The sequence below is a fragment of the Strongylocentrotus purpuratus genome, unplaced genomic scaffold, assembly GCF_000002235.5.
Source record: "Strongylocentrotus purpuratus isolate Spur 01 unplaced genomic scaffold, Spur_5.0 spur5_scaffold_1, whole genome shotgun sequence".
NCBI classification, from domain to species: Eukaryota; Metazoa; Echinodermata; class Echinoidea; order Camarodonta; family Strongylocentrotidae; genus Strongylocentrotus; species Strongylocentrotus purpuratus.
Window position 1 is genome coordinate 5,080,817 of NW_022145594.1, and position 22,378 is coordinate 5,103,194.

The 22,378-nt window shown below is 38.5% G+C and overlaps 1 protein-coding gene across 1 annotated transcript in view; it reads right to left on the bottom strand.

Annotated features, from left to right (window-relative positions):
* Nucleotides 1-22,378, bottom strand: part of LOC585963 — a 140,194-nt gene that overhangs the window by 44,905 nt on the left and 72,911 nt on the right. The window contains 19 exon segments of the mRNA XM_030978245.1: nucleotides 495-752; nucleotides 5,575-5,775; nucleotides 6,911-7,012; nucleotides 7,405-7,599; nucleotides 8,610-8,803; nucleotides 9,298-9,529; nucleotides 10,374-10,532; nucleotides 11,184-11,532; nucleotides 12,079-12,281; nucleotides 12,968-13,084; nucleotides 13,671-13,868; nucleotides 14,561-14,740; nucleotides 15,625-15,810; nucleotides 16,339-16,554; nucleotides 17,336-17,491; nucleotides 19,213-19,350; nucleotides 20,090-20,440; nucleotides 21,573-21,752; nucleotides 22,058-22,236. Of these exon segments, the coding sequence (XP_030834105.1) occupies nucleotides 495-752; nucleotides 5,575-5,775; nucleotides 6,911-7,012; nucleotides 7,405-7,599; nucleotides 8,610-8,803; nucleotides 9,298-9,529; nucleotides 10,374-10,532; nucleotides 11,184-11,532; nucleotides 12,079-12,281; nucleotides 12,968-13,084; nucleotides 13,671-13,868; nucleotides 14,561-14,740; nucleotides 15,625-15,810; nucleotides 16,339-16,554; nucleotides 17,336-17,491; nucleotides 19,213-19,350; nucleotides 20,090-20,440; nucleotides 21,573-21,752; nucleotides 22,058-22,236 (3,794 nt within the window).

Sequence of the window (22,378 nt, forward strand, 5' to 3'; positions counted from 1 at the left end):
AGTGGAGAACATCAAATGATAGATGTCAAAGGTCAAATATCAAAGGTCAATGAAATCAATGCTTAATAATTTTTAAAGGTCAAAATGAAAAATGCATATTAAAGATTAGAAGTAAGGTGCGAGATGTTTGATATTGAGTGAAAAATAGACGAGCTGAGATTGTATGGTACTGATATAATTGTATCTTAATCACATCTTTAGGTGTTTTGTATCAAGGCTTTTTTAAATGTCAATTAAATTCTTATTCAAGAAATCAAGAAACAGTCGGTTCTATAAACTACATTTAAGTATATGTTTTCTTCATATATCTTGATAATGAACGAATCTAAGGTTTTACTATGGAGGAATATGTGTTTAACCCCTTGTATAGTAGCTATAAACAATATAAAAAATAAAACAAATACAAAATAGATAACACATATGATCATTGTATTGTCTTGCTCCATCCTAAAAAGGGCAAACAATATTTGAAACAATGTGAATAAGGCACATACCAGGGTCACAGGCATATGGTGTCGCTGTGTCATTCAGGCAGTAATGTCCCGCCGGACACTCAAACTCGCTTGGACGATCGTCCTGCACCTCAGCGTCGCTAGGGCAGTAGTACCTCTCGAGACACCAGCCCGTGGGGGACGATAAGCCGCTGGTTCCGCAGAACTTGCCTGAGGTGCAAGGCAGGCAGTCGGTGATGTTCTTACCGCCTTGGGTCGGGTTGAAGGTTCCAGGAGGGCAGAAAGCCTCAGATGTCACACCTGAAGAAAGGAAAGATAGGAACAGAGTTAAATGAGATGGGACATGTACATGTAGTACATACAAATCACAGTATTAAGGACTGTTTAGACACAAAGACAAAATGAACTAGACTTTAATTCGTCACTTCGACGAATTAGGTGATACGTATGATAATGGTTTACATAACGAATAATGCATTACACGATATATTATTTTATAAAATGCTTTTCCTATTATGATCTATCCATATGTCAAGTTTAAATTGCGTCCCCTTGATCAGGGATCTAGGGTAGATAGATTGAAACAATATATGACCTTTGACCCTGTACAGTAACCAGTTACACCTTTGACTCTAATTTACATCATGAAGAACACATTTTGACGATTTTATCTTATTCAAAGAAATGAAAATGTAATTGATAAATGATTATCATCATGATAATGATGATCATGATGATAATGATCATGATCATGATCATGAGCGCGATCCTGACATCTTATTACAAAAATGAGGGTTGATTTATATAGCATAAAGTCTCAGCGACAACATACTCAAAAATCAACAAAATCCAAGCAGAAATAACGGCGATATTGCTCGCAAAAGACAGGAATGTAGACTCCAGATTTGAGAAAAAGTCATCTCCCATAGGGATTACACGCAAAAAGTAATGGATTACCTGAAAATAGGGTAATAATAAAGTAAAAAGGGTTGTTTATGACATTATTTGCTATTCTACGTGTTTAAATAATCAAAGGAGATGGTACAGTGAAGGTCAAAAGGAAAAAAAAGTGAAGAAAAAAATTGTTGGAGACACCCGGACTCGAACCAGGGATCTCGAGGTTGGAAGTCAAGTGCGTTACCGATATACCAAAACATCTCCCATAGCGATTACACGTAAACGGGAAATGGAATTCTAAAATCCTACTTTGCAAGTGAAATATGAGCATGATCCCGGCATCTAATCGAAAAATAAAGGACATATTATGATAGCTCATTGTCTCAGCTACAACATATCCGAAGCTCAGCGAAAATGAAGCTAAAACAACGGAGATTTTGCTCGCGAAAGACAGGAGTGTAGAATCCAGTTTTGAGAAAAAGTCATGTCCCATAGAGAATACACGCAAAATGTGAAAAATTGACATGCCTCCTTTAATCGCAAAAATACCCCATGATAATTTTGTCAAAAATAAAAATTGTAAATACTGTATTTGTAGAAAATTGACTCAGCTAGAACATATGAAAATTTGAAAGAAAATTAATCGATATTTACAGAGATACAATCAATTTTCCAAAAATATGCTGACGTCATAATATGCAAATTGAAATTTTGAGTTTGGAGGCCATTATGATGACGTCATGAGTTAATTTAGGATCAAATGAGACATGAAATCATATCTCCGACTCATAATCTATCTAAATATGAAAAAATATTAGGAGTTTCTATCTATTCTAAAGAGTTACAACTAATTTTATATAGGCATGTTTTTGCCCATGTATTGTGGATAAAGATAACGCAAATCCGCGCGTGCTGTCAACTTTGACGGACGCTCATTGCGTTAATAAAAGGTGAACAAATTATCAAAATAATTGGAAAAATGTACCAAATATGATGACAGAAAACAATCGGCGATTCTATGTTGCAAAATGCCAGTACGCGCGAAAACGCGCGCGCATGCGCGTGTGCGTAATTTTGTTATCAAATGCTTCATATGGCCTGAAACGTATGTAAAAAAAATTTGGGATGATTTGGAGCATTTTAAAATTGTATGCGCGCGTTAACGCGCGCACAAACGCGTTCGCGCATTTTTGCGTGCATTTATTGACATGAAATTGACCGGACGGATACTGATCTTAATCCTGATAATTATAAATGAGAATTTCCTTTCCGTTATGAAGATATGATCATAAGTTGATTTTCACAAAATGGCGCCTAGATGACGTCACGATAACCTTGAGTCATTGAAAAGTCAGGCAGTTCTAAGTTAGACTAAGATCTATCATCATGGCAAGTTTCATGATAATGGCTTTATTCATTCTTGAGATATCTTGCGAACAAATTCGAGGAAGAATAATAAAAATAAATAATAACTAGACTTTAATTCGTCACTTTGACGAATTAGGTGATACGTATGCTAATGGTTTACATAATAAAGAATGCATTACACGATTATTTTATGGAATGCTTCATCCATTAAGATCTATCCATATGTCAAGTTTAAATTGTGTCCCCTTGATCATTATGGATCTAGGGAAGATAGATTGAAAAAATATGACCATTGACCCTGCGCAGTAACCAGTTACACCTTTGACTCTAATTTACATCATGAAGAACACATTTTGACGATTTTATCTTATTCAAAGAAATAAAAATGTAATTGAAAAATGATTATCATCATTATGATAATGATGATCATGATCATGAGCGCGATCATGACATCTTATTGAAAAAATGAGGGTTGGTTTTGATAGCATATAGTCTCAGCAACAACATACTCAAAAATCAACAAAATCCAAGCCGAAATAACGGCGATATTGCTCGCAAAAGACAGGAATGTAGACTCCAGATTTTAGAAAAAGTCATCTCCCATAGGGATTACACGCAAAAAGTAATGGATTAAGTGAAAATAGGGTAATAATAAAGTAAAAAGGGTTATTTATGACATTATTTGCGAATCTACGTGTTTAAATAATCAAAGGAGATGGTACAGTGAAGGTCAAAGGGAAAAAAAAAGTGGAAAAAAAAGTGTTGGAGACACCCGGACTCGAACCAGGGATCTCGAGGTTGGAAGTCAAGTGCGTTACCGATATACCAAAACATCTCCCATAGCGATTACACGTAAACGGGAAATGGAATTCAGAAATCCTACTTTGCAAGTGAAATATGAGCATGATCCCGGCATCTAATAGAAAAATAAAAGGGCACACTTTTGATAGCTCATTGTCTCAGCTACAACATATCCAAAGCTAAGCGAAAACAAAGCTAAAACAACGGAGATTTTGCTCGCGAAAGACAGGAGTGTAGAATCCAGTTTTGAGAAAAAGTCATGTCCCATAGAGAATACACGCTAAATGCGAAAAATTGACATGCCTCCTTTAATCGCAAAAATACACCATGATACTTTTGTCAAAAATAAAAATTGTGAATACTACATTTGTAGAAAATTGTCTCAGCTAGAACATATCAAAATTAAAAAGAAAATTGATCCATATTTACAGAGATACAATCAATTTCCTAAAAATATGCTGACGTCATAATATGCAAATTGAAATTTTGAGTTTGGAGGCCATTATGATGACGTCATGAGTTAATTGAGGATAACATGAGACATGAAATCATATCTCCGACTCATAATCTATCCAAATATGAAAAAATATTAGGAGTTTCTATCTATTCTAAAGAGTTACAATGAATTGTATATAGGCATGTTTTTGCCCATGTATTGTGGATAAAGATAACGCAAATCCGCGCGTGCTGTCAACTTTGACGGACGCTCATTGCGTTAATAAAAGGTGAACAAATTATCAAAATGCTTGGAAAAATGTACCGAATATGATGACAGAAAAAAATCGGCGTTTCTATGTTGCAAAATGCCAGTACGCGCGAAAACGCGCGCGCATGCGCGTGTGCGTAATTTTTTTATCAAATGCTCCATATGGCCTGAAACGTATGCAAAAAAAATTTGGGATGATTTGGAGCATTTTAAATTTTTGCGCGCTCGTAAACGCGCGGACGAACGCGCACGCGCGCATTTGCGCACTTTTATTGACCTCAACTTGACCGGACGGATATTTATCTTAATCGTGATAATTATGAATGAGAAATACTTTTCCGTTATGAAGATATGATCATTAGTTGATTTTCACAAAATGGCGCCTGGATGACGTCACGATAATTTTGACTCTTTAAAAAGTCACGCAGTTCTAAGTTAGACTAAGATCTATCATCATGGCAAGTTTCATGATAATGGCTTTATTCAGTCTTGAGATATCCTGCGAACAAATTCGAGGAAGAATAATAATAAATAAATAAATAATAAAAATCTTGACGAAATCAAAAGGTGATACGTCTACGTACGTATCACCTAATAAAGAAAAATCTTGACGAAATCAAAAGGTGATACGTAGACTTCGTTACGTATCACCTAATTAAAGCCTGTCTGCACTAGTTTGGTTTGGGGGGATAAGACCTCCCTGCAAGGTCGATGACAGGTGGTTATTTCATCAAATCAGCTCTCAATTAACATAAGAAAAAAAAAATCATGGGGACCAATGGTCATCGATTAGGCATAGTTTGCTATATAGAGGGCGCAAGTAGCTATAAGTACTGCAGTGGGGCTTTAAGGACTGTTTAGACACAAAGACAACAAGAAAAAAGATTATTACGTGTAGAATGCTTAGTATTTTTGTAACACACAGATGGTGAGTATGCATTAATTGCTGCATGCATCTAATATGTTTTTAATTAATTTCTTCCTGTTCATTCTTGATTTTCTAAATCATACCTCCAAAATCAAGCATAAATTTATGTTGGAAGATGAATATGAAAAATATGATGAAACCTCTGCTAACATCTAGGGGAAGGAGGATGGGGGGATTATTTTGGTGCTAAAAGTCAGGTTAAATACCATCAATACTACTGGGCCAGAAGGGATTAGACCACACAGCGAGGTCACTGACAAGGTGGCCATCTCATTAACTCAGCTCTCAACTTACTTAAGAAAAAGAGGATCATGGGGGAACAACAGGCACCGATTGGGGAAGTTTTCTATATAGAGGGAGCAAGTAGCTACAAGTAGGACAGTGGGGCTTTAATTCTTTCAAAAGGAAACCATTAGTCTCACCTTCTTCACAGTACGCTCCTGTAGGGCAAGGTCCATTGGTTCCATCGTCCGGCGCTGACTCCATCGCTCCTGAGATGCAGAGGAAACCAGCTTCACAGAACCCAGTGGGCCAGGAGAGACCGGTCTCGTTGCAGTGCATCCCGGCCAAGCAGGCCTGGCATTGGCTTTCATTGAAGAGACCCGTGACCTTGCTGAAGGTACCTGGAGGATGAAGTAATGGAGGAACCTTGTCAATGTGTGTCATCACTATTAGACCTAAAAAAAGATGTTGTATAGCCCTTTAGGTGCCAAAAACATGGGTCGGTCAGAAATATTCTTCCTCTTTGGGATGATATTTCTCAGTTTTGAATGCTTTAATACAGGGTACCAGGAATATATATTTTTTTTCATATGGTAAACAATTTTTTTTTTTTAAGCCGACCGTAGATTTCAAGATTTTGGGGTCGGCCGCAAAGGGCAATACAACATCTTTTTTTAAGGCCTTATCTAGCATCACCACCATCATAATTATCAGTTCAAAATTGTCTAAAACCTACTTATTTTGTCTGATTTTACATTCTATTACATTGTATGATTGTATTTGTTCCACTTTTATTTGAGTTAAATCTATTTCTCGTGTGCTTTGTGAAGTGCTTAGAGATGTCTAATATTAAGTGCAATATAATAACATTAACATTATTATCACCACCACCAATATCATCACTACTACCAGTGTTACTACCACTAATGTCTTCATCATCATTATCACTATCATCACCACCACCTCATCACAATCACGGTGACATTGTTGAAGGTACCTGGACAATGAAGTGATGGAGAAACCTTGTGAATGTTTGTTATCACTATCATCTAGCATCACTACCATTATAATTACCAGTTCAAAATTGTCTAAACCTACTGCATTTGTCGTAATGTGCATTCTATTGCATTGTATGATTGTATTTGTTCTACTAATATTAGATTTTAAATATATTTCTTGTGTGCTTAGAAATGTCTAATATTAAGTGCTATATAAATTCATTGTTATTATTATCATTATCAGCATCACTATCATCACTACAACTGTTACAAACCATCATCACCATTACTACTACCAGTGTTACTACCACTGTTGTCTATATCATCATCAATATCACCATCCCCACTACTACCACCACCAGCATCACAATCAACACCATCACTAACATCAACATCCTCACCCTCACTGTCACCACCACCATTGCTGTCACCATTATCATCACCATCATCATTACAATCATCATTACCGCCACTATTGCAACTATCAATAATCATCACCATTACCATCACCATCATCACTACCATCATCCAGACCTACCTAGAGGACATGGCATTCCATTATCTCTGGTCTCTGGTAAACAGTAATACCCTTCAGGACAGGACAAGGTGAAGTTCATACCAGTCTCAGGGCAGCTCGATCCTAGGAGGCAGGAGGAAAACAAAATATATTTCATGAATTGAGACAACATCATAAGGACAAAAAGTCCACATACTACACATGTAATTTCCAAAATGAATACTCATGAAAATGCCAATGATTGAATATTAGCTGTTTTGGGGGTGTTAAAACTAAATCACACTTGCATAACTTCCAAGTGAAACAAAACGAAGAAGTCAGCTCCAAAACAATCTTCAAGAGTAAAGACCATGCAAGTACACAGTTGCCAATTTGTAAGACTCTTCACACCTATTCTAGAAATTGCACTTTTATCCAGAACGGAGGTGAAGGTGTGCACAAAAAATATATATTGAAAGAACAGCAGTCTAAATTCTCTGATTTTCGACAAATCCAAAACCCAGACTTTTGCTAACCTTCTGGGCAGACATCGCAAGCTCCGAGGTTGACCGATGGAGCGTAGGTTCCCTGGTCACATCTCTTTTCTTTCGTTGCGCCCGTCTCGCAGTAATGGCCCTGAGGACAGGTGTAACCGATGGAGATGTCCCCTGGGGTTGGTGTGTCGGAGCCCCCGGTGCAGATGTATCCAGGATCACAGGGCAGCGTCTGACCTGATAAGACAGGAAAGAATGAAGACAGTATACAGCATGTTTGAAGTTTAAAGTTTTATAATAGTTCTTCCATGATTACACTAAAAGCAATTCAGATTCATACAAGGTGAAGAGTTGGTTACAAAAATGTTGGGAGATAACTGAAATCAATCTTAAAGCCTATCTGCACTATTACTAGTTTGGCCAGGAGGGATTAGACCTCCCTGCTTGCAGGTGGTTATCTCATCAAATCAACTCTCAATTAATATAACACACAGGGGACCATGGGGGATCAATCAACGGGCCCCGCTTAGGGCGCAAGTAGCTACAAGAAGTGCAGTCCCACTTTAAATAATGAGCAGTTATTAAGTAAAGAAGTTTCATGGGAAACACAGATTAGATGGGTAAAAAGATATTGTAAAACGTGAGGAACATGGTAATTTTTAAAGAAGAGTTTAAACATGATTAGGCTTCAGTAAAAGGTTATCAAACAAGGTATATCGTTTTATAAGGGGAGAAGAAACCTTCATATTGTTCTTCAAAGAAAAGTGAGCCAAGACAAGAAATAATGCTGCAGCAAAGTAACATGAGATCATTGGAGGGCACTTCACATATTTGTATCTTATAATACAAAGATTAGTAGGTACATGTATGATGAGTAGGTCATTTTTTCCAGGTACATGTGCATGTTTCTACATGAATATTTTCAACTCCGAACCCAATGTCTTCTAGCCATAGATCAGGCTGGGGTTTAACAAAGATTTGAAGTCGAACTTAACTCTAAGTTGGACTTAAAACTTATGGAGAGCTATTTGTAGTCTTAAAATAAGATATATTCAAAAGCGAAAATTAAAGTATTTTAGACTTTTTATAAAATCCCCATCAAGAACATGAAATCTCCCCCCCCCCCAAAAAAAAAAAAGTTACAAAATATTTTCTTGGCTTTCCATAAATGTTAATTCCAACTTAGAGATAAGTTCAACTTAGGATCTGTGTGAAACACCCCCCTGGATGAAGAACTTAGAACTTACCATTGCTAGAGCTGTTGGCTGTGCAGTACCTGCCCGGGTCACATGGCGCACAGTCCGTCACGTTCATGTTCTCTATGCCACTGGAGATGGTCCCTGCTGGGCAGGGGGTCGGCTTGTAGCTACCAGAGGGGCAGTAGTTACCCTCGGGACAAGGGTTGGGTGTTGGGTTATCCTCCCCTGCTAAGCAGTAATAGCTGCAGAAGAACATTGGTGAGAGAGAGAGCTTTGAGGTGCAGTGATTGCAGTTGGTGGAGCTAGGCAATCTGTACATGAATATCACTGTGCAACTTTTTTTTAGTTTAAAATAAAAATCATCACCACATTGCAACAAACATTAATGATGGGAAAGTTTCCTGACACAGACAATACATAAACTAGCATAGTGAAATGTAGCAGCATGAAATGAGGCATCTGGAATCATGCAAAAGAATTACATCGTCTGTTTGGAGCCAAAAGGGCAGTAACTCTGTGTAAAACTGTACATGTTAACATGTAAGTTGTTTGTAAATCAATGAAATGAAGTTGTAATATGATATATCAGACTGATAATTTTGATACTGAGTAGCCTAATCAATGTCACAGAAATACATGAATTTTATCCGCTCTGAGTCGTACTTATATGGTTCCATGATTTCCATTTAACCCTCCTTCATGAATTCAAGCCATTGACTGAGCTAGTGTAACTTACCCTGGGTAGCACTCTCCCTCCGGGGCACTCAAGCCTGGGGTCTGACAGAAGAACCCAGCCAGACACTGGGTGCAAGAAGACTCGTTGATCGAATTGGTCAGGTTGTTGTAGGTCCCGGGCGGGCAGGGGAACTCATTGGCTCTCTTGGTCCCTGCCGGACAGTAGTAGCCAGCTGGACACGAAGCATTGGAAAGGTCACTCACAGCGTACAGGGTGTTATCACAGAAGTAGCCTTTGGAAGATGGGAATAATAAATTTATTAAAATCAATCATTATGATAACGTAAAAGCTCTACATGTATATCTATATTGCACATATATTTATCATAACACAGGTTAAAGGTACCCACATATGATTGTAATTGTATTTACTGGCTTTAACTCAGCTACTATAAAGCAGTGGATGCATTCAAGGAACTATTTTCTACCAATTAACCAGTTACAACACCTCAATTGAGAGTGACAAATTTAAGTGTACAATAATGATGACAGTGCTGAAATAAGATCTGATGAGTGCTGGAATCAATGAAACATGGCTTTACAAATCTTCAGAGCAATACCATTTTCTTGGTGATACACCACTTTCTTTTTAGGCTTCGCCCCTCCACAAAATAGTCCCCCTTTGGTTTCAACCAGAGACTCAAATACAGGCCATGAAAATACCTGCTATATACATGTAGTATTCAATTTTAAAGTAACTATGCTATAGTATAAGTAAAGTAACATATGGACCCGTCCTATAAAAAGTTGCGATTGATCAGAATGAATCGCAACTCCTTCAATCAATCGCAAGTTTGCAGTCTCCTATCTCCTCGTTTTTCTTTTAGTTTAATTTGTTTTTATCATTGCCATAATTTGTTTTTTTGCATTGTAAATATGTAATGATCTAATGTTATGCTTTACGTGTCATTTGAAAGAAAGACAAATAAATATCTTATCTATCTTATCTATCTCTTTATGTACATCGTTGCTATTGATATCAATCACAAATAACTGTCTTAAAGATGGTGCCATAGTATTTATTGATTATTGTGTCTAATGACACACTTCTACTAACTCCTTACGGTGTCTACTAACCTTCTTCACAAGTGAGGCAGGAATCTTTGCCCATCCCATTCTGATAAGTGCCGTCCTGGCAGCGGGTGGGTGTGGCTAGGTTTGCCACACAGTAGTGACCGGTAGGACAGAGGTAATCTCCTGGAGTAGGAGTGACCTGACCAGGTGGACAATAGTATCCTATGTCATGGAAGAAGAAATAAAAGAATACTCGAAATGAGATGAATTCTTTCATCCATGTAAGACGTGAGTTGGTAGCTGTGATGTCCGTGGTATGATCAGCTTTCTGTCTTTTCGTACAAACCGACCCATCTTTCAAACTGGGTTACATACATGTATCTGACTGCTAGACATCTGTGAAAATCCTGACACAAACACACACATGCACAAGCAAACACAAAACTTATAAAAACCTTAACAATATAATCAAATGTAAAGACAGGGTAATGCATTATTTTTTCTTTCAGTAAGTTGGTAATCTACCTTGGCTAGGAGGAAAAGACAAAACTTACAATTTTGTCTTGTACTGCTAAATAAATAATGGTAATAATACTGGTATGTCCATTTATATAGCGCAGCTACTATACAAAAACACTTGACTGCGCTTCATGCATGTATTATATTTATTACCCCCAATGTAGCTAAGCTGCCATAATAAAGCACTGAAATGTTCAGTAAATTTCTTCGTACTAGGAACCCATTTAGTTCACTTGGATGGAGAGTGGAAAAAATGGAGATATTATCTGGCCAAAAGACAGACCGGTGACCTATCCTCTAGACCATGAACCCTCCACAGAAACATGCTGAAAAGTTTATCTCTACTGAACTCACTTGCAGCACATTCGCCACTAGTCGTACTAGCACCAGTCTCGTTACAGTAATACCCTCCTTGGCATGGCAGGCAGTCTGAGACCTCATCCTGGTTCAACGACGGATTATACGTCCCGTTGGAGCACGGTGTCGGGAGACTACTGCCCTCTGGACAGTAATGACCGACAGTGCAGTCCAGCTGGCGAGGGTCAGATGACCCGGAAGGACAGTAGTAGCCGGGGTCACAGGAGTTGGTAGGAAGGGCTAGACCAGCGAGGTCGCAGTATTGACTGGCTGTGCAGGGCACTGGGGCTCCTGAGCCAAGAGGGCAGAAATAGCCTGGTTGACACTCTCCACCATTGGTAGATGGCTGAAAAGATAGAGAAAAGATATGACTTAAGATATCTTGTCACAAGGATATCTATAACCAGCCAAGAAACCAGTGAGGTTATTAAATACCCTTTACTCCTCTTCCAACACTGCAATACCATCCCTTGTCATCGGTTGAGACGAGTTCCCATAGCAAGTACAATAACAGTCATCCAGTCTGTCAGGTTATAAAGTCACTCCTTCCCCCTAAAATCCCTTCTCCACTTAATCTACCTTCCCTTCAATTCGCCTTCTCTCAATCCCTTTCCTTCAAACTCCTCCTTTTTATTTCCCTCCACTTGTTCCCCCTCCTTAGCCCTCTCTTCAATCCTTAACCCTTAATACCCTATCCATTCTGATTTTCAAAGCTTTAGATGTTGAGTTTTCAGAGAGCTGGTACCCCTCTGAAAGATACTAAAATAGCATATAATTGATGTTATTGTAATCTATAGCTTATAAGCTTTCCTTTGATGTAATTCTATTTTTCACTTCCGATAGGGTCCTTAATACCCTTTAATCCCCCACCAATTTCTCTTGATCTACCAACCTGAGTCTCGTTAGCTCCACCACTACAGTACCATCCTTCATCACACTCGTCTGTAGGATGTGAGTTTCCATAGCCAGCGCAGTACCATCCAGGCAAGCAGTCCACGCATGCTGCTTGGCTGTGCTGTACAGTCAGGTTGTTGAAGGTGCCGGGTGGACAAGGATGGGCGTAGGGATCAGGAGTGTTCAGCTCACAATAGTATCCTTGAAGAGACAAACAGAAAAAGAAAAGTCCATTATTAATTCATGGAACCCAGAGCTTTTTAAGTGTTGGTTGTGGTCACTCATAGGGAAGCAGAAGAAGAATTGTTCTTTTGTCCCTACAAGCTTTTGTTACTCTACTCTGCAGTGGAGTCTTATATCACTGTAAATGTAAATTTCAATATCAACCTAATCCCTACTGGAACCATGTGGTTCTTGTAATAAGCCTATGAGATGAGAAAATTCAGTAATCAACGGGTTTCCCATAGATGAATATAATGTACAGGGTATAATAACATTTTATTCCTTGTACATACACTGTACATGTAATGTGGTGCAACATAAGGATTATTTTTCAAGTCAAAGGTAAAGGCTATGGGATCAAGGTTTTACACAATCAAGCAATATTGCATTTGACATTCATTTATTTATTCATTTCAATCAAGAAGGTTGGATTTCAAATACAACTTAAAAACACAAAGTGATAAATAACAATCAGACAATGGTCGACATAATTTACACAATGAGATTATATAGTGTAAACGAAATGAGTGGTACATAAATAAATGAATTACAATCAAAGCAAATATTGTTTAACGAGTCTACTGGTGAATCAATACAAACCAAATACCACTCGCAAAGAAAAAATTGCAGACAATTGTTTCTTGAGAGAAACAGTCTGTACTAACCAGATGGGCATTCATTAGCTTGGTAGTCAGTGGTATTGCCATAGCAGTAGTATCCTACGGGACAGTCTATACAGTCCCATGCTCCAGGCTCGTCATTGTATGTACCAGCAGGACAACCTGGGAGTTTGTAAACAAAGGAGAGAGAGACAGAGAGAGAGAGAGAGATGGAGGCAGAGGGGACAGAGAGACAGAAAGAGAGACAAACGGAGACAGAGAGATAGAGAGAGAGTGAGAGAGAGTACAGAAAAATAAAGGAACAATGCATTATTCAATAAGCATATCAATGAGGAGTCAAACTTTTGCTGAGCACTTGAGGAAGCACAGGCAGTTAAACGCACAAGAACAGTTTTGGTGAACCCCCATTCCAAATTCCTTTTCACTACAATTAGTTTATTATCTTTAACTGCATCAGTATGAATTTACACAGTGTCAGTTGTTGTACTGTTTCTTCATTCTAAATGTTGATTTTGTAAGTGCTAGGGTAATTGGCGGCATGATCTACGGTGTTGCTTGGTAGAGCAAATAATTGAACATCTTAAAGCTCTCAAGAACCCTACATACTTTCAGGGTGCTGCAATCCCTTGATACAGAAGTGACCTTAGGCCTTTGGACGTACAAGGCCAAAGTCAAGATCTACTGTCATATTCACTGTACTTGGGAGGACAGAGTCTGGAATATTTTCGAAACTGTAAAGAAGACCTACCTTCAGGATAGTCTGATCCTTCCACACAGAAGTGCCCCTCTGGACAGACATGGCCAATGATTGGATGCACAGTATCTGTAGGACACTGGCTGTCATTGAGGTACAGAGGATTGGGTCTGTCCGCTCCAGAGACACAGTAGTAACCTTGGCTACAGAGGTCAGTTGGAGAGGTCAGATTCACCCCCTGGCAGTATGAACCTGATAGACAAGAGGAAGAAGAAATTAAAGCATTGTATTTATGAAGATGATAAAGATTTTATCAATGAATAGAGGTGTTGTAGTTGAGTGGTTTAAACACTCGACTAGAAACGTAAAGGTTGTGAGTTTGAACCCTGGCACAGCACTAGTGTAGCATCATCTCTACATTTGTCACTCTCCACCCAGGTGCCAATGTTTATGTGGTTGAATTGGAATGTACGCTTGTATAATTGCCCTTGCCTGAATACTCTCCAAGGAGCGGAGTGCACTCTCATGTGTGGATAAGCAATTTAATATGACAAGGGAACTAATAATTACAATTTAAAGCACTTATTAACATAGTATTAAGCAATACACAAATGCGATTATCATTATAAATATAATTATTATTATATGATTTTTGTTGTCATTCAGGGTAATCGAGTCATTAGCGAGTCAAAATCGAGCCAAAATCCAGTTCTTAATGTTGAATACAAATTCATCCCACAGAAAGGAAAAAATCCTTTCATATGACATGCAAATTAACTCTACCTCCTATCCTCATGGACCTGCCTCAAGAAAAATGAAATGAAACAATGGTTCTCCAAAATCTTCCCCTTTATACTCACATGGGGTTTTCATGTGTCAATATATATATTGCAATTAAAGCTTTGCAACACCAAAGATGGAACCATAGAACTATTCTTATTCACCTGCATCACAAGGTGTGCATTCCAGGATGTTGGTGAGTCCTGCTGTCTTGCCATAGGTTCCTGCAGGACATGGCTGCCAGTCATGACCAGTGCCGTTCGGACAGTAGTAACCCTGAGGACAAGACCAACTGGTGCTTCCAGCATCACCTTCTACTACAAGCTCTGGGATACAGTAGTAACCTGTGACAGAGTGGCATGAAAGATTGAACAATGTTAAAGAATGATTCTACTGTTCATTATAACAAATTTTCAAGACATGGCTTTCTGGAAGTCGACTCCAGGACCATTGGGAAAATAGTGAACCTGACGGCAAGCCCAAGTGGTGCTTCCAGCATAAGCTACAACCCCCAGCTTAAGAATACAGTAGTAACTTGTGACAGAGTGGCATGAAAGATTGAACAACTTGAAAGGGGATACTACTACATTTCCAAATTGCAAACAAATTGGATATACAACAAAACCTTGAATCATAGTGTGCTAAATACAATAAAGAGATTACTACAGTCAAACCTGTCTATAGCGACTGGCCAAGGGAAACACAAAAAGTGGTCTGTGTAGACAGGTAGTCTTTAAAAGCAGGTTCGTTTAGCAGGTTTGACTGTATCTACTATGCTATAAACTTCCTAATAATATTTGGATTTGTTCGCCTTGGAAGGCAGTAATTAAAATAAAGCAGAATGACAGGCAACATGGTCTATGAGGAAACCATTTGTTTTTCCCCTCATCCGTGAGATAGTGTAACTGTGAGGAGACAAATAGCTTAAAACGTTTATTTTATAATGATTACCAGTTGGGCATCATCTGTGCCTTGGGCCTCTCACCACCGGCTTAAAATTGATCAGAAAGTGCAAAAGTACCACTACACTAGGGGATATATCTGCTAACTCTTTTACAAAGAGAGCAGTGTATTTACATGTACATGTATGTAGTTGGTGACTTTTCAATAGATAGGTTTTACAGTCATATCCAAGGAATGGAGAGCTTCCCACTATTACCTAGTCAGCGTCTGTGCAAGAGGGAAGAGGGAAGATCTAAACATCTAGCCGTTCTATTACTATACCAACCTTCTGGACAAACTTGGCATGCAGCCTGTCCCTCGCTATCGGTGTAAGTTCCAGCAACACAGTCCTGCGGTTCAGCACTACCAAGAGGACATTGCATTCCAATGGGACAGATGACGGCCTTGGCGTAAGACGACCCTTGAGGGCAGTAGTACCCTGGGGCACAGGAATCTGTAGGCTCCGTAAGACCTATGTAAAGGAAGAGTTGCAGTAACGGTAAGACACAGTACTCACAATCCTCTCTTGGATGTGTTTAATGCATATAAGTACTATTCTTTGTAATGTTCTCATCTTGGTGATGTATTTCCTGAAGTAACTACTTTGTATTTTTCTTGAAGCACTACAGGAGTGACGACCCTTTCTTATAAATAGGTGCAACTGATCTGAGTTGTTCACAAGTGAACTTGAGTATGATGTCAATTGTAACTGCAATGTAGGATATCATATTTTTAAAGTTTATGAAATGTCTAATTATTCTTAGACTTTATAGGTTAGAGCCAAGATTTTTAAATTGCTACATGTACATAGAAATATGAAGAAGTATTTGATTCACAATTAAAGGATAATGAAAAGGGGCAATAACTCTCAGGCAATTCGCTGTTCACTCGAGTTGTCTCTGTTTATTATGTCTTTTTAAAATCTAAAAAGTTAAGCGAATTAATAAAATCTATTGAATGAAATGAAAATGAATAGATGAAAGATCGTTGACATCCTTACCAAGTCCATTGCAGTAGTAGCCAGGCGAACAGTGGAAACATTCTTCTTCCGTCGATATACCGGTGGCGTTGAAGAATGTCCCGTTGGGGCACGGCGTGGGGTCGAAGGTCGCAAGGCCACAGTAGTGACCCTCTATGCAGATGAGGCTGTGGGGCGTAGTAGAGCCCTCCTCGCAGTAATAGCCCGGAGAGCAAGGACCACTGACCTCTATGATGCCTGTAAAGAGATGTCACTAATAAATGAACTACACTGTAGTAGCCGTTTGGAAAATTACCTATTTCAGTGTCTCTTTCTCCCTCTCCCATTCTCTCACTATCCCCACTTTTCGTCTCTCTCTCTCTTTATCTCCCCATTTTTCTCTCCCTTTCTCCCAAGACTTCTCTCTCTCTGTCTCTCCATTTCTCTTCATTTCCAAATCTCTATCTCGCAATATCTCTCTTGGAACATTTGTATGAATCTCTACATACAGTGTACAAGTATGTCTCTCTAGAAATCTGTCTTTATGAGATACATTTTTTGTAACTCTTTTTCTCTTTATTATCTTTCTTAATTCTCTCTGATTGTTCATACTCCCAGGGCAACTGTAACTGAAGATAAGACAATTGAACTTACCTGTCTTTATCTCAATCTCTTCTCTCTCTCTCACTTTCTGAATCCCCTTCTCTCATCTCCATAGATAATTCTTTCGTTGCTCTCTATACATACAATATCATTATTATACCACAATCTCTGCCTCTCTCTCTCTCCCCCCCCCCCCCTCTATCTCTTCTTCCTCCTCTTCTTCTTCTTCTTCTTCCTCTTCCTCTTCCTCCTCCTCCTCCTCCTCCTCCTGTCAAACCTACCTGTTTCATTACAGTAGTACCCCTCAGTACAGTTTAAGCACTCTGCTTCAGACTGGAGTTTGATGTTAGGACTGAAGTAGCCCTCAGGGCAAGCAATGGGACTATCGGTTCCCTCCCTCCCTCCCCTCCTCCTCCTCCTCCTCCGTCAAACCTACCTGTCTCATTACAGTAGTATCCCTCAGTGCAGTTTAAGCACTCTGCTTCAGACTGGAGTTTGATGTTAGGACTGAAGTAGCCTTCGGGGCAAGCTATGGGGCTATCCGTTCCCTCCAGACAGTAGGATCCTGCTGGACACTCGTTATTGAACTCATCTGTTAAAGAAAAAAAAATAATGCATAAGTCATATAATATATCATGCTTAAAGAATGTACATGCTCAGAACCCTCAAAAAGTTTGGACTTCCCGCAGAAGATTTACTTACCGTATTCCAGTCGTACATCAGACCCATTACCGAATATTGCGCCCCAGTTTGGCATTCTTCCCTGACCTTAGCGGACTCCAACCAGATAGAAAGTATACAGAAAAGGGCCCTTCGCATCATTCTAGGCAGAGAGTACCAAACGTATGAGAATGCACTAATAACTACAAAACTTACCACTTTGTCGGAAAGACGTGTCAAACTGTGTGTCAAGTTTGCCAAATCACTTGAGAAAAACTTTCCCCAATGGTTGCCCCCTAAGCAATCTGAACTCCGTGCACTACGTTTCAGTGACCAGTACAGGCCTGTGAAATGTAGAACAGAGCGCTATCGGAAAAGTGCTCTCCCATTTCTTGTGAGACTTTTAAACCAGAAATGATCCTTGATTATCACAAACTTGTTTTTACCTATTTATGAATCTGGCTTAGATTAGATTAATAGTATAATTTACATTCGTACATATTAAATTTCACTAGCTATGACTGTATATTAAACATTTATTATATTTTCAATAGAAACGCCGAACATTTGTTTACACTCATTTAATTTAGTGTTTTTTAAGTTTAATAATACCCTTTTTAATCAATTAATTATTTGATACAACCCATGCATACTTTATTGACCACTTGCCAGTCTACTTCTTATAATTCGGAACTTATAGCTATTTAATCACTTGTGAATTTGTATTGATTTTTCATGTTTGTTCCTTTTGATTATACCTTTACTTGTATAATAGAAAACTCATAACTCCTTTAATTAAACTTAATGAAAAATAATCATTTTTTATCTTTTTTACCATCAGATACCACTCAAGTCACTTTACACAAAGCTTTAAATTTTGATGGAAAGTGGATAATAATATTTATATTTAAATTTTAAATTCCAAAATTGTCTTTGTTTGTAAGCAATATTTTTATAATGTTAGCATTATACATGTATAGTTACTTTCATTTGCTTTAATATTTATTTTTACAATATTGTGTATGATTCCTTTTAATTTGTATGATGTTTTTAACGTTTTGAATTTTGTAAATTCATTTGTAATTTAGCCTTTGGCTACAATGAGTGAATAAAATACCTTGAATTGAATTGAATTTTATATCATAGGAATAAAGCATTGGCTTCACATCATTTTAAAATTTCTTTTTTTCCTTTTTTTAAATTCTATTGTTGTTACAGATTACCTTTACACATATATTCTGTTGTGCTTTCATGTATGTAAATCAATTCATCCATCTTCCTAATTTTTTTTCAAAAGGAGGAAAATCTCCTTATTTGTCCAGTCAACGTTTCCCTTGTTAAAAAGATATTGCATTTAATTTCATATTCCTCATTATTTTGTTGTGATTAGGAATAATTCTGTCATGTATTTGCCTTTTAGATACAAATGCATGAGATATTTTGAAAGTTGCATACAACTAGCCGCTCCTTCAGTCTTACAGTGTAGGTACTGAATCTTGAACTGCATGTATGGTATTCTTCATTCTCATCAGAGCATTTCATTAGCAAACTATACATATTGGTGCTTGACAAATGTTGCAACTGAAACTGGATTGAAAGAAAGTAGAGAACAAATGATGATATCGGAGCTGCCAATTTGACCAAGATACTCACCATACGTCGGAGTAGTGATGTTGGATCCCTTCCTGCAGTAGTAGCCTGCAGCACACATGACGGGTGGGTAGGCCAGGCCGATCTGGTTGCATGCATAGCCTCCTGTACAAGGTGTACACTCGTCTTCTGCTACAATGCCTGCATGAACAACAATTATACAATTTGTTTTTTGTTTAGTGCTACTTTCAATCTCGAAAGTCATCAATGGGCTTTTGAGGTTTTTAACAGACAAGCAGGTTTCTAATATTTTGATATGACTGATGACTATAAAAAGTATAAAGGAAAAGGCACAAGAAATGTACATGTACACATACATGTATACAAATGAATGCACTGATGTTGGTAACAAGTTCCCTTACATGGTAAATATAACCTTACATGTATAGTTAACCACTGACATATTCATACCCCTTGTATATTTGATGTTTTGTGTCTTCTCTATAACTCAGGAATAAAAGGTGGACTGGTTGAATTAGGTTTTGTTTGAAATACCTTTAAATGTAAGCTTTAACAAGGCACATTCTCAAGAAAAATAAAATGGAACAAATTCATTTTTCATATTTAAAAAAAATTACAAACTTGATAAGGGTCTGAATAATTTAGTTGTTAATTATGTACATTTACTGTATGAATGTAATTCACTGGCCAGTCAATTAAAGCATTTTGATAGTTTTTAAGTCCATGGAGACTGAATAACTGACAGTATGCAGTAGAACAAAAACAACTATTATCATAATCACTGAAGTTTTTGGATATGAGAAATTCCTTGATTTGAACACAACATTTGGACAGGCAAAATGAAACTAAAATTTCAATAAGTTCCAAAGACAGTAATATCTACTCTGTACAATACTAGACATACATCACTACCACATACTTGTCAGGTTATTGAAGGTGCCAAAGGGACAAGGATACTGCTCTGCGTACTCTGTGCCTTCCGGGCAGTAATACCCACTTGGACACACGTAGGACCCGTGCCAGACCACCGGCCCGATCGTGGCGTTACAATAGAATCCTTCTGGACACGTCTTGCAGGTCCATTGGGCCGGGGTGTCTTGGTAGGTGCCGGAGGGGCAAGGCTCGGGGGCAGGACTACCGGTCTCGCAGAAGTAGCCTTCCGGGCAAGCGAATGAGGATGCATTGGCCACTGACTGGCCTTCTGGACAGTAGTAACCCTGTTCACACTCGCCACTGGGAGACGGCAGGCCTTGCTCACCACAGAACATACCTTAGAGAAAATATACAAGGGCATTTGATTTATATTATCATAATAATATTAATAATACTCAGTTTTTATATAGCGCTTATTACAATCACTAAGCGCTTCCAAACTTGGAGACTATTACCCCGGCTTAAGCTGTGCTGCCATTACGGCGCTCTAGCATTTCAAAGAATTAATTCCTGCCAGGTACCCATTTACATCACCTGGGTTGAGTGTGGCAAATGTAGATCAATGTCTTGCCAAAGGACATTAGTGCCGCAGCGGGACTTCGAACCGCGGACCTTGTGATCGACAGTCCGGCGACGTTACCACTCGACCACGGCACCTCATACAAGTACATGTGAAATAATGGAACACTCTTACAAAATGATAATTTGTTCATTGTTCATACATGATGCAAAATATACATGCATTATTTTAGTCAAACTCTATTATCATGCATGTACATGAAATTAAAAGGGACCTCTCTTTATACAAAATATTAATTTTGTTCATTGTTAGATGATATAAAAACATCATCTTCTCCTAAACCACATGAGACATTAAAGATTAATTTTACGGTTCTCAAACCTAGCACTTGTATGGATGTAATTTGTAGTTTTGTCTACATAGTGACAAATTTAGTATGGGATAGTAGATAACTTGTAACAACTGTTAAAAATATGTTCTCATAAAAACAACATCCCTTTGATACATGCTTTCCACTAATAGATAGTGAGTCAATATTTTACAATCTCATTATCTACAATAGATATGTATTTTGAAACTTTCATCAATCTCAATTTTTTTCACTTTCCGAGCCATTCCAAGCATCTTGACCACATTAATTTTTTTTTTCTGTTGTGGGAAAATACAGAAATACAGAGGGAATTATTCTTTCAAATGTAATACAATTTACACTCGCTCAGATATGATATGCTAAACCACTACTAAACCATTGCATTCTTTTAACAAGTATTTTAAAATGGAAGGCAACTGCACACTACACAGTTACTGTGCCTTTTTTTCTTCTTATCCGTGTGTCTGATAGGAAATGTGAAAGTATTACACTGTACGTCATCATATACAAGTGGCCACAGTTTTGCTGCGTCATATCGAAACAAGCATTTCAGTTACATTAAATTCTGGTGAGTTTTACCTGGAGTGCAGTTCTTGCAGTTGGACAGTTGAGACTGCCCTTCAGCGTCTAGATAGTATCCCATGTCACATGGTGTGGGAGTATAGCTGCCTTGTGGGCAGAAGTGACCCATAGGGCAGACATTGCCTGTGATGTTATCAGTAGGGTCACCTCGAGATGCTGCGTTGATGCAGTAAGAGCCTGTGTGGTTGGAATGGAATAATGATGATACATGTACAGTCATTAATGTCATCATCATCATTATCACTAGCACCACTTTCTCCACAACCACCATTTTTTCCTCCTCCTCTTCTTCCTCCTCCTCCTCTTCCCCCTGTTACATCTAGATCATCATCACCACCACAATCATCATAACAAACATAACATATTGCTACCATTATCACTATCATAATCAATATCTTTATGATCCTCATCACCCCCCCCCCCCCCCCCCCCTCCCCCCCAATCACTCTCACCATCACCATCATCAATCATTTTTTACATACCTGGATGACATTCCATCTGCGGCAGGGCAAGTCCAGCCCGTTGGCAGTACATTCCTGGGTCGCAATCGATAGGTAGCTCAGAGCCAGCCGGACAGTACTGACCGGCCTGGCACTGACCACCAATGGACGGGTCACTGGGCATCGGACCGAAAGCTCCAGAAGTACAGTACCAGCCATCACTGTAAGAAAAGAGAAGGGAAAGTTTGTATGTAATTATCTTGGATCATGTTATTCGATCGAGCTTGCAGGGAGCATTTTGAATATATTCCTGAGGTAAAAAGTAAAGCAGGAAAATAAAGAATCAGTCCCAGTTCATCTCCA